The 12921-nt window shown below is 47.6% G+C and overlaps 1 protein-coding gene across 3 annotated transcripts in view; it reads right to left on the reverse strand.

Annotated features, from left to right (window-relative positions):
• The window catches only part of SH3BP5 (SH3 domain binding protein 5), a 78248-nt gene extending 71833 nt beyond the window's left edge, over window positions 1-6415 (reverse strand). The window contains exons 1-2 of one of the 3 annotated variants that reach the window (XM_055381093.2): window positions 6241-6415; window positions 3675-3737 (exon numbers count right to left, since the gene is read on the reverse strand). In XM_055381093.2, the coding sequence (XP_055237068.1) occupies window positions 3675-3737; window positions 6241-6258 (81 nt within the window). In that variant the 5' untranslated portion in view covers window positions 6259-6415. Of the gene's footprint in view, window positions 1-3674; window positions 3738-5423; window positions 5899-6240 lie in introns of those variants that run through there. The other 2 variants (XM_031009178.3, XM_031009179.3) reach the window with 2 other exon arrangements.
• Window positions 6416-12921: the final 6506 nt, after the last annotated feature.

Raw genomic sequence — 12921 nt, forward strand, 5'->3', positions numbered from 1 at the left:
TGTCTAGTGAGCTTTCCTGAGCACGAGCAGGCTGTGATGTGGCTTACAGAGAAAACACATGTTAGGTAAGTGGCCCTGAGTTCAATGCTAATGAATCAATAGTATATAGTAAATAAAGTGTCTTTTAATGGAAACTGAAAAGATTAATATTGATCAGTTGACGAAAATGTGACCACAGGCTTGCTCCAAGCCCTGCATTTTCCCTACAACAATGGTTCCGTATTCACTAATTCAGTGTTCACAACTTTATGGAATACAAGTACGACAAAAACAAGACTGGGCACGGTGGCTCACACCTGTAATCCCAGCACTCTGGGAGGCTGAGACAGCGGTGGGGGTGGGGGGGGTAGCGACGACACGAGATCCGGAGTTCAAGACCAGCCAGTTCGAGACCAGCCTGGCCAACATGGTGAAACCCCATCTCTACTAAAAATACAAAAATTAGCTGGGCATGGTGGCGCACGCCTGTAATCCCAGCTACTCGGGAGGCTGAGGCAGAAGACTGGCTTGAACCCGGGAGGCAGAGGTTGCAGTGAGCTGAGATCACGGCATTGCACTCCAGCCTGGGCGACAGAGTGAGACTCCGTCTCAGGAAAAAAAAAAACAAAAGACTTGACTGTATATTAAAATGGCTCATTTTCCTGCCCCCCATCCTTGGGCATACTCCCCTTGACCACCCCAGTGGCTCACTCCACCTGCTCTTCTGCAAACAGAGGCTCCCCTGCAGGCATCTGCTCAGGCGTCCTCCAGCAGCGCCCCTCCAGTGTCTCTGTCACATTTCTTACTGCAGCTATCACCACCAGTAATTATTACCCCCCCCCCCTCTGCTACTCACCCCAACCAAAAACGTAAACTCCTGGAGGGCAAGGTCTTTGTCTTGTTCACCCACATAAATGCAGTGGCCAACAGTGTCTGACAAGCAGTTGGTGCCCAGCATGAAGGGTGAAATCCCACCTGGCTCCTTTGTGACAGAAAACACCTATTAAACCTATGCCTCCCAGTGCCAAATGTAGCTAACACTTGAAACGTGTCTAGTCTCAACTGAAATGTGCCCTAAGTGTAAAACATGCCAAAGATCTTAAAGACTTAGTACAAAAATATATGTAAAATGTCAGTAATTTTTTAATAGCAAGTCCACGTTGAAATTGTACTGTCTTGGATATTCCGGGTTAAACAAAATATTTAAATTCATTTCAGCTGTTTCTTTTTCGTTTTTAATGCGTCTACTAGGGAGTTTTTAATTGCTTATGTAGCCTGTATTATATTTCTGTGAGTCAGTCTTGGTTATAATACCGTGAAAAGGCCAGCCAGCAACCCAGCCCAGCCCTGGCCACCCCCTCACACCCTGCAGTTCGCCTCTCACACGGTTCCAAATGCTCTCCAGAGCCAGGCAGGAAACACCTGTCCGGTGGCTTCCTGTGACACACAAATACCTAAGTGTATTCAGAAATGGGATTCAGAAGTAAGGGCTAAAAAGAGTTTAACAGATTAACCAATTTCACCCCAAGAAAGTAAGCATGCTTGGGGCTGAGATGTGGGCCATCTTGTTCATTACCCACAACAGTGGCCGGCACATAGTAGGCGAGCAATTAGAATCAATCAATGCTTTAAAGAAAAAAAAAAAAAAAGACTATTTCCAGGATGGGTATGGCAACTCATGCCTGTGATCCCAGCATTTTGGGAGGCCAAGGTGGGAGGATCACTTTGAGGCCTGGAGTTCAAGACCAGCCTGGTCAACAGAGCAAGATCCCATCTTTACAAAAAAGCTTAAAGATATGAAAAATTAGCCGGGTATGGTGGCATGCACCTGTAGTCTCAGCTACTGGGGAGGATGATGCAGGAGGGTTGCCTGAACCCAGGAGTTTGAGGTTGCAGTGAGCTGTGATTGCACCACTGCACTGGGATAATAGAATGCAGGAACTGGAGGAGATCTGGAAAATGCCTGGGACTATAAGATGGGAGCCCTGCCTCTGAGGCGTCATAGTACCAGAAGATGCTGAGCCTCTGAGTCCTGATCTGGAAAGTAAATAGTCCCTACCCTCCTAGCTCTCCAGGCCAGAACATTCTATGATGACAGCAGTTTAATACAGTGGCAACTGGGCTCTTGAAACGTGGCTATTGTGACTGAGAAATGGAATTTTTAGTCTTACTTAATTTTAATTAAACTCATTAGCCAGGCATGGTGGTGCACACCTGTAATCCCAGCTACTCAGGAAGCTGAGGAATGAGAATCACTTGAGCCCAGGAGGTGGAGGTTACAGTGAGCAGACATCGCACCACTGCACCCCAGCCTTGGCGACAGAGTAAGACTCTGTCTCAAAAAAAAAAAATTTTTTTAATTAAATTCAAATAGCCATACGTTGCACATGGCTACCATATGGGACAGCATAGCTCTAGGCTGGTATGACAGGATGGAATGAGATAAAACGTGTAAAAAACACTGTAAATGCTAAAGCCCTATAGGAATGGTAAGAGTTTTGTTGTTTAATGCATTAGAAATCTGTGATCCTGAGAGGTTTCAGTTACCCCACATCACAGACAGACTCAATTCATAAGTGAAAGAAATGTAAATAAACACAGATTTTACTTTACTTGGGGAGAAGGACAGCCCATGCTCTTGTATACCTACGATGGAAATGGAGGTGGTTAGCGATAACCCTTCACGCAACTCAGAGCAACAGGCTTTTTAATCCACATTGCTACATCCAGATTTGGTAACTCCAGGGCCTACGCATGCAGCAGAAATCAAGGCTGCCAGTGAATCCTGGTAGATTATATTCCTATCTCCCACACCCTCACTCTTAGGGACCATGTGCTTCTTGTCCCTTCCACTGACTTTTGCTATTTCTCCTGCTACAGAAACAGACTTTGCCAACAGCTCCCTGCATTGGGAAACTGCTGAGAGTCCCCTTTGGGGCTCTGACAGTCAATTCACAGTCTCCTGAATACATATAGTGGTTGTTCAAATTTGCGGATGGGTGGTAAAAGCAACCACTACTGGAAAGGGGTGGGAACTAATCGGAGGCTGTGATGAATGCTAGCTTGTTTACACTCCCGTTGGAAAATGCACATGAAACCCAAATCAAGTTTTAGTCTCCCAAGATTTTTCCCAGCAGGAAAGGCCTTCCCAGTCTAAACAGCTTTTTGTTACCATTATAATTATATTCTATGCACAAGCAGACAATAAAGAAATGAGCAGGGAAGCAGAAGGGGGGCGGGGGGTGAGTTATTAGGACAGGAAAGTCAAGAAATGGTCGAAGTCAGAGGAAACAACACAACACTTTCCAGGACAAATGGTAGGAACTGCCCTGAATATGTAAGAGATTTTGTGAGCTCATTCATTGTTCTCCATTAAAGAGTTCGGCTAATTTTCCCCTCTGTCCTTTCAGTCACATTAAAACTTGGGGCTTAAGCGTTGTGTAACGCTCTGCACAGACTTGGTTTAGGCCCCATGGAGCTTCCATAATGAAAAACAACATGTGAAATTGGATCCACATGCGTTCCGCCCACAGGTTGAGCTCAGTGGTGTATTTTATTCTGTCAGGGAGCTGTTGCTCAACTCCCAAGGAGGGGGGTCCAGCAATAACACTCCAGCTATGAAGACAAAATTAACCAGCCTCGTGCCGGTGTGAGTGACATCACTTCACCAAGAACAGGAACTCAGCTCTCTGTACCTCAAGTTCAGTCTCCCGTCTGTTGATATCATCCGTGGACTGATTTAACTTCTCCAGTTCTCCCTGGTGAAGAAAAGAGGGAGAAAAAAAGACTTAAGGGATCCGTCTTTTGTTTCCAATATAACTCAGTCCATAACCTGAAAAATTACCCCAGCCCAATTTGCAGGAAAAGGGAAGAATCAGAATTAATTCTTACGGCAAACAGTTGAGGCTTGACTAGAAAAGCAAATGAATGTCGGCATTTCTGAAACCATTTTCTTGAGGGTGTCCCTTTTGACAATGTCTTCAGAGACATTTGGAATTTGTCAGAGGTCAACTATTCCAGGTACATGCCTTCAGGTAAACCCCACCTGTTACAAATGGTTTAATGGCCTAATCAAAACAGTACCATCTGCCTTAAGCAAGAACTTTGCTTAGAAAACAGTAAAAGACAATAAGCAAGGCCAAGCCAAAAATATAAACCCAGTGAAATCATCAAGGGCAGAATTCTGGTATTAACTCACCAGAATTATTTTTCTGTAAAGGGTGAAAATCTTTTCACACTGCCAATTATTCAACCTACTTAGCTGGACGTTTTAAACTAGCTTTAATCCCATTCCTTTCAATAAACATTTACAAACTGACATTTTGTAAAAAAGTATCCAGCATGAACTTAACTCATCATTACTATGCAAACAAAGGATCTTGCTAACATAATCCCATACCAGTAACACACGATTTATTCCAAACCAATTACTTTAATTAATAGCATTTCTAATGCAAGGATTTTTTTTCCACCTGATCTTTATCTTGCTAACCTGACAAAACAATTCATTTAAACCCCAACCACTGATCTGTGCACTAAAAAACCAATTAGGTATCCAGAAATTACAGAGCATGCTTAAAAGCATTTTTTTTTAAAAAAATGATTTATTGAAAAGGTAGGAAAAAACGGGCCTTAGAAAGGGATTTGCTCTGCTTTTTGCTTAGGGGTGAAGAGGTGAAACTGTCACTCCTAGATCTCGGCTTGGAAATTGTTTTTTAATCATCTCTCTTGGAAATGGAGGCACAGCCAGCCAGCCCAATCCCCTCGCCGCCTCCACGCGTCAGCTTTGCGCATCAGTTGTCCCCGATTTCTTTTCATGCCCAACCTCACAACAAGGAAAAGCAGGGTTTTAAGCAATTTCAAGCCAGGCAGAACGTTGAGCCAGTGATGACAATAAGCCGCTCAGTTCGCTAACAATCAATCAGAGAAGGAAAACGGCTCAGGCCGGGCACCTTGGCAAGTGAGGACTCTGCACCCGGGGCACCGGTGCCAGCCCGCGCTGCAGGGGCGGGCAACGCCCACCCGCCCACGGTGCCCGGCGCCCACGCGGGCGACACCTCCTCGCAGAGCCTGGACGCCGTGCCATGCCCGCGGTGCCGCGGCCGGGCAGGGGTACCCCCGAGGATACCATGGCGCCCCCGCCCCCTTTTTCCCTTTGTTGCACATCCGCCCGAACCACCAGGCACGCTGCACCGACCCCGATCCTGCCACGGGTCGGCGGGGGGCTCCCCGCAATAGAGTCAGGCCGCATCCACGCGGGCACTGTAGCCTCCTCATTGTGGAGACGATGAAACGGAGCATACAGACCGTCTCCTGCCACCCTATGTGGCCGCCAGTCCCCGGACCACAGTTACTGGGGGCTGCGAAGTGGCTGTACGCGTAGACACCGACCTCCGTAGCAGCCCTCGCGAAGCCCGGATGCGGGGCGACCCCGCGCGCCCTACCTGGATCCGGGGATCCACCTCTTCTTCCTCCTCCAGCCCCTGCTCCATCCCCTCTTCCTCCTCCTCCTCCTCGTCCCGGGCAGGCGGCAGGATTTCGGCTGGCTCCTCCGAGCGGCTCCGCTTCAGTGCCGCGTCCATGCAGGCAGCCGGCACGCGCGCCGCGCTGTGGGCTCCGGAGCGCCCCGGGGGTCGCGGCTGCCACAGGCTGGGCTGGAGCCGCCTCGCCACAGCCGGGCACGGTCGGGGAGCCGCCGGGGCCGACACCCGGGAGACGCAGCTCGCCGATGCGGATACCTCCGGCCGCGGCGGAGCAGAGGAAATGGGCGCGGCCGCCCCCTTTCTGCCGCGGCAGTCAGCGCAGCGCCTGCTCCGCCCCCGTCCCACCCCGGCCTCGCGTTCCGCGGCCAGTCCCAGCTATCCAGATCTCCGTCGCAAAACCCCAGCTCCCTCCACATCTCCAAGGTGGCAAAATAGGACAGCCCCCACCCCCCTGTAACTTAGCAGCTCGGATATATCTCAACTACGTAACGCAAGCCTCCCGCTTTCGGGAGTCCCCTTCTCCAGCCCTCCTCCGAGGCTCGTTGTGTGTGTGGTAGGGAGGCGTGGGTGTTTTCACGCTGAAGTCGCCTTCTGAAGCCTACGCTCAGTGACCCTGGCCCTCAGGACCAAGACTTGCCGAAACCCTGTACCCAAAGCACACTCCTCCCCTTGAGCGAACCTTGGGAATGGCGGAGGTTCCGTGCACTGATGCATTGCCGAAGGCTGCGGCCTCTCTGGGCGAGCCCCATACCGAAACACAGAGGTGCGGCGGTCCTACCTGAATAGCCAGGAGCATGGAGAATGCATTGAGCTGGGATTTAAGGAGGTGGCAAGTGTAACCCCTGTTGATGGGCACACTCTGGCCAAGAATTTGTGAATTAGTGAGACTTCCTGCCCACCATCAACAAGTAGGGAGACAGAGTTGGCCTGGCAGACACAGTATCCGAAAAGGCCAAACTGAAGAGGCACGTGTGTGTGCTTTTATGAAATGTCAGGGCCACTGTGATGTCAGGGGAACGCAAAGGATGACCTTGGCAAAGCAGATGAGCACATGGCTTCTCACGTCTCCTTCCCTTGAGAAATGCAGAACGTGCACATGTTCTACACGGAGGCCTGTAGCCCATCGGCTCTGAGTTTGGAGGACAAATTTGCTTGAGAAAGGAGCTTCTTTCTGAGAACCTATCATCAAAGCCACCTTACAAAACCTGGGTCTGGCACAACGTGGTGGCTCGTATCTGTAATCCCAGCTCTTTGAGATGCCAGGACACAAGGATCACTTGAGGCCAGGATCAACACCAGCCTGGACAATACAGCCAGACCCCTTCTCAAATGAATAAATAGTCCTGCTCCTGGTGGTTTTATCAGAAACTAGGCTAGAGGGTTACTCCTTGGGCAAGGCACCACCCCATACACGCTGGCACTGTAGTCCACTGTCAAAGGAAATTTGTCCTGTCTCCTGGAGGTAGTGCCATGGTTTGTTTCTAAAAAGGTCAGACCTGTTCATTGCTCTTTAAATCAAGGATGAGTCAGCAATTCTGTGAGAGGTGTTTCAAAGCTCCTTGCTAAAGACATAGTTGCTTTTGGTTTTCCAATGGTAGATGAAGCCAGGAACAAGATAGCCATAGGGGTCACTTTGGAACACAGGAGCCACCAACCTTCTCTGGTGGCTTGGAATTGAGCCTCCAACTTTGCAGGTACATCCTAGCTCTGAATAAACTGAGAGACAGAGTATGAAATAAACAGAACTCTGGGGTCAGCCCTGACTATGATAAATGCTTCTCAGCTAGCAGAACCCCATCCTCTCCATTCTAAATGGCAAACTCCAAACTACATTCCTGCTTAAGCTTAGGTCAAGAGCAAAATACATCTATGAGACATAGGCCAACTGCTCAAGAACATCAGTTCAGACTTTTGTTGTCTTATTTTTTGGAGATCTGGGCCAGCTATAGTGTTAATCCTAATAGTCTTTCTAAAGATAAAATGAGAAAAATAAACCACAGGCAGTACTACATACAGTCAACCCTCCATAGCCTCTCAGGTTCCACATGTATAAATTCAACTAACCACAGATAGAAAATATTTGGGGGAAAAAAACACAACAATTTAAAAAATGCATATTTAAAAATACATGGCCAGGAGTGGTGGCTAACACCTGTAATCCTAGCATTTTGGGAGGCTGAGGCAAGGAGGATCACTGGAGGCCGGGAGTTCCAGACCAGCCTGGGCAACAAAGCGAGACTGCCTCGCTCTCTAGAAAAAAAAAAAATACAGTATATGACAACTATGTACATATTTGCATTGTATTAGGTATTGCAGGTAAGAAATCTAGAGCTGACTTAAAGTATACAGGAAGGGCTGCTCATGGTGGTTCATGCCTGTAATCTCAATACTTTGGAAAGCCAAGGTGGGTGGGTTGCTTGAGCTCAGGAGTTCAAGACCAGCCTGGACAACATGGTGAAACACCATCTCTACAAAAGATACAAAAAATTCGCCAAGTGTGGTGGCTCATGCCTGTAGTCACAGCTATTTGGGAGGCTGAGATGGGAAGATTGCTTAAGCCCAGGAGGCAGAGGTTGCAGTGAGCTGAGATTGCACCACTGCCCCCCAGCTTAGGTGACAGCAAGACCCTGTCTCAAAATAAATATATATATATATATAAATAATAAAGCATACAGGAGGGGCCAGACGTGGTGGCTCATGCCTGTAATCTCAGTCCTTTGGGAGGCCGAGGCAGGAGAGACGATCGCTTGAGGCCAGGCGTTTGAGACCAGCCTGGACAACAAAGCAAGATCTGGTCTCTAGGCCAGGCATGGTGGCTCACATCTGTAATCCTAGCACTTTGGGAGGCCGAGGCAGGTGGATCACCTGAGGTCAGGAGTTTGAGACCAGCCAGGACAACATGGTAAAAATACAAAAATTAGCTGGGCATGGTGGCACATGCCTGTAATCCCAGCTACTTGAGAGGCTGAGGCAGAAGAATCGCTTGAACCCAGGAGGCAGAGGTTGCAGTGAACCGAGATGATGCCACTGCACTCCAGCCTGGACGACAGAGTAAGACTTTCTCTCAAAAAAAGAAAAAAGAAACACCTCATCTCTAATAAAAATTGTTTTAAATTAGCAAGGCATGGTAGCACATGCCTGTAGTTCCAGCTACTCTGGAGGCTGAGGTAGATCACTTGAGCCCAGGAAGTCAAAGCTGCAGTGACCCCTGATCATGCCACTGTACTCCAGCCCGGGTGACAGAGGGAGACCCTATCTCAAAAAAAAAAAAAATGTTTTTAATGAAAAAATAAATTAAATAAAGTATACAGGAGGTTGTATGTAGGTTATATGTAAACACTGCCATTTTCTACAGGGGACATAAGCATCTCAGATTTTAGCATTGCAGGGGTCCAGAAACCAATCCCCCAGGGATATCAAGGGACAACTGTATATATTCCCTATTGGCACATATGTAGTGCACATGAATGCATAGCAAAAGGCCTGGAAGGATTTATACCCAGTAAAGAGTGGCTACCTCTGGGAAAAAGGGAGCAGGGCGTGGCCTAGGATTGTCTGGGATGGGGGCAGGGGATCAAAGGAAAGTTAGTTTCTCAGTAATGTTTTTATTTTTCACAAGGAGGATATGTTTATGATTGTTTTGTGGAATTTAAAGATAAATTTAAAATAATGCATACTGGTCAGGTGTGGTGGCTTATGCCTGTAATCCCAGCTACTCTGGAGGCTGAGGCAGGAGAATCACCTGAACCCAGGAGGCAGAGGTTGTAGTGAGCCGAGATGGCACCATTGCACTCCAGCGTGGGCGATAAGAGTGAAACTCCGTCTCAAAAAAAAGAAAGAAAGAAATGAGAAAGCATGCCACATATACTTTTGGGGGAAAAGCACTCCAGAGACTGCAGCAGCATGTGCAAAGGTCCTGAGGTGGGAATATGCCTTGGGTGTTGGCAAAAAAGCAAGGAGATCCATGTGGGTAGGACAGAGACAGCCAGGGAGAAAGGGAGGGAGATGAAATCAGAGGCAAGCATGTGGGTAGACCACGGAGATGCTTTAGGTCATGGTAAGGAATTTGGATTTTGTTCTGAGTGAGTGCTCCTGTAATAACTCTGGCTAGTGTATGAGAAATTGACTCGGTGGACATTGAGGAGCTAGGGTCAGAGGAGACAAAGGAGATCCATTAGCCTGATAATCAGCCTCTTCTGATTGCTTCTGTTTTTTCAGCAAAGTAATGAGCCACATCATCAGCTGAGAATGAGGGGATGTGGGGCAGAGGGCATTGAAGGTTGGAGGAGAGAGGCTTTGTGAAAGAGCTTGCAGGGAGAGTTGGTGACTGAGTTGACCATGGGAATATATTATAATCGCCAGGTTGCGCTAAGGACCCACCTATGGTTTGAGAGTCCCAGTGAACCCAGTCAGCAAGGACGAGTGGATTTTCCTATAGTATAGTCTCCAACTCATTCCCATCTTTCTAACCCTTGATTCAGGGCTTCATCATGGCTCCCTAGACTCTTTTACAGTCCCTCACCCTCTTATGTCCACACTTCCCATTTGATCTAGCTTAGATTCCATTGTCCATCATTAAAATCACCACACTACAGTCAACCACAACTCCCTCACGCTTCTCCCCGACCACTGTAAGCACTTGGCATAATCCCAACCCTGGTTCAATCCCACAGTCTTACTACTTTTTACCTGTACTTAGTAGCTAAGCTAAAGTGCTGGAATTATAGGCGTGAGCCACCACACTCAGCCAAAGAGTTGGGGTTTTTTTTTAGTTTAGTTTTTTTTTTTTTTTTTTTTGGGGGGGACAGAGTCGCGCTATGTCACCCAGGCTGGAGTGTGGTGGTGTTAGCTCACTGCAACCTCCGCCTCCTGGGTTCAAGCTATTCTCCTGCCTCAGCCTCCTGTGTAGCTGGGATTATAGGCACCTGCCACCACACCCAGCTAATATTTATATTTTTAGTAGAGATGAAGTTTCACCATGTTGGCCAGGCTGGTCTTGAACTCCTGATCCACCCACCTCAGCCTCCCAAAGTGCTGGGATTACAGGCAAGAGCCACCGTGCCCGGCCAAGGGTTTTTATTTAATGTTTTTAAAGTGAAGTTTGCAAGTGAAAGTGATCAACAACATTAATTCATTTGTATTTTTGTTTTGTTTTTTGTTTTTAGATCCAGATCTGCAGAAAGCAACATTAATTCAGTACACTTTTCAGCCCCTACTATATGCATACACTATTTCTGGGGCCAGTTTGAGGGTCCCAAACATGTAGATGACAAATTCCTAGTCCTTTACTTGGGGAGACAGGCCCTCATGAAACCTGGGTCCCAGGCCAGGTCTCACACCTGTAATCCCAGCGCTTTGAGAGGCCAAGGGAGGAGGATCGCTTGAGGCCAGGAGTTCAAGACCAGCCTGGGCAACATAGTAAGAGCCTCCCCACATCTCTACCAAAAAAAAATTTTTAATTAGCGGAGTGTGGTGGTGTGTACCTATAGTCCTAACTACCCAGGAGGGTGAGGCAGGAGGATCCCCTGAGCCCAGGAGCTCGAGGCTGCAGTGAACTAAGGAAGTGCCATGGCACTATAGCCTGGGTGACAGAGTGAGACCCTGACTCAAAAAAAAAAAAAAAAAGTGCCCCAAAGCAGCAGCCAAGTCAATCCCTCATTGTGAAGTTAAGACTCTTTCTGTCAAATTTCAATGCCATTTAAATTAAGATTCCTTGCAATGCCAATTTTTTTTTTTAATGCTTTGTGAGCTAGGCATGCTGGCCCACATCTGTAATCCCAGCACTTTGGGAGGCCAATGTGGGAGGACTGCTTGAAGCCAGGAGTTCAACACCAGCCTGGGCAACATAGCAAGACCCCATCTCTACCAAAAAATACAAAAACTAGCTAGGTGTGGTGGTGTGCACCTGTAGTCCTAACTACTCCAGAGGCTGAGATGGGAGGATTGCTTGTACCCAGGAGGTTGAGGCTGAAGTGAACCAAGACTACACTACTGCCTTCCAGCCTGGACAACAGATAGGGACCCTGTTTCTAAATAAATACATTAAATTAAATTAAATGCTTCGTAACTACCTGTTAACTCCTAGAACAGAAACTGCTGTCTGGACTAAGAATGACTCTGCATTCACATCACACTCTGGTGTCAATATCAGAAGAAACTGACAACTAGCATCCCCTCTTTCTCCACCAGTGATATTTACGTGGCACTTTAGGTCAGAGGTTGCAAACTGGAAGCGACTGGTGGGATCAGGCCTGGGGTATGTGCTGCCTGGCTGACATAGCCTTTATAAATTTGAGCCAACAGTTAAAACTAACATGAAGGAGGCTTGCAGCAGTGTGGGGTGGGGAGGGACTCGTGCATGGGTGTGCAGCCACCACACCCCACCCCCATCCCTTGCACTAGCAGGGTCCCCCGAAAAAAAAAAACCTAAACATGAAAACAGTGACCTAATATGAAAATGCAGACATCTCTGATTGGCAAGAGTGTGGAGAAGATGTGAGGAGTGGCTGGCTGGCCCCTTTAGGATGGCATGTAGTCTCAAATTAACCTCAGAACCCTATTGGCAGACCACTTACACCTGGCAGGCCGCACACAGGTAAATGTCTGACCTCTCCCCAGAGCCCTCATGGTAAGGTGTTGCAGGAAAGCTGGCTCGTAGGTCTTCCTGCCAAATCTCTCTTCTCTTCCCGGCGACCCCTAAGGATCATGGCACATAGTAAGGTGGAAGAGAATTTTAAGGTAGACCATAAACCCTTCAACAATATTTTTTAACCCCAAATGACTGGTTCTAAGAATTCAAGAGTCTATAGAAGCCAGTTCTTTGAAAGGGATCAGAGCCTCCACATTAAAGAGGCATCTGTTTAATTTAGCGATTCAGTGACATCAGTGTGTTGCCAAATTGTCTTCCAATGTGGCCACTCCCCTCTAATGAGAACCTTTATTTGTGTCTAAATTGAATTAAACTTGTCTCTTGACCCAGATGAATTACAGGCCACAGCACCTAGAGAATCCAGGAAAGAGATTTTCAGTGTATATCTGTAGTCTTACAGGACCTACAGATATTTAGGATGGTGCTGGAATCCTGGAGATGGAAAAAGTGTTCCACTAAAAAGAAGAGCCCAGGTGCGGTGGCTCACACCTGTAATCCCAGCACTTTGGGAGGCTGAGGCAGGTGGATCACCTGAGGTCAGGAGTTTGAGACCAGCCTGACCAATATGGTAAAACCATCTCTACTAAAAATACAAAAATTAGCCTGGCACTGTGGCGTGCGACTGTAGTCCCAGCTACCAGGCAGGCTGAGACAGGAGAATTGCTTGAACCCAGGAGGCGGAGGTTGCAGTGAGCCAAGACGGCGCCACTGCACTCCAGCCTGGGTGACAGAGCAAGACTCTATCTCAAAAGTAAGTAAATAAATAAATAAATAAATAAATAAATAAATAAATAATAAAAAGAAGAAAGA

The sequence above is a fragment of the Gorilla gorilla genome, chromosome 2 (genome assembly GCF_029281585.2).
Source record: "Gorilla gorilla gorilla isolate KB3781 chromosome 2, NHGRI_mGorGor1-v2.1_pri, whole genome shotgun sequence".
NCBI lineage: Eukaryota > Metazoa > Chordata > Mammalia > Primates > Hominidae > Gorilla > Gorilla gorilla.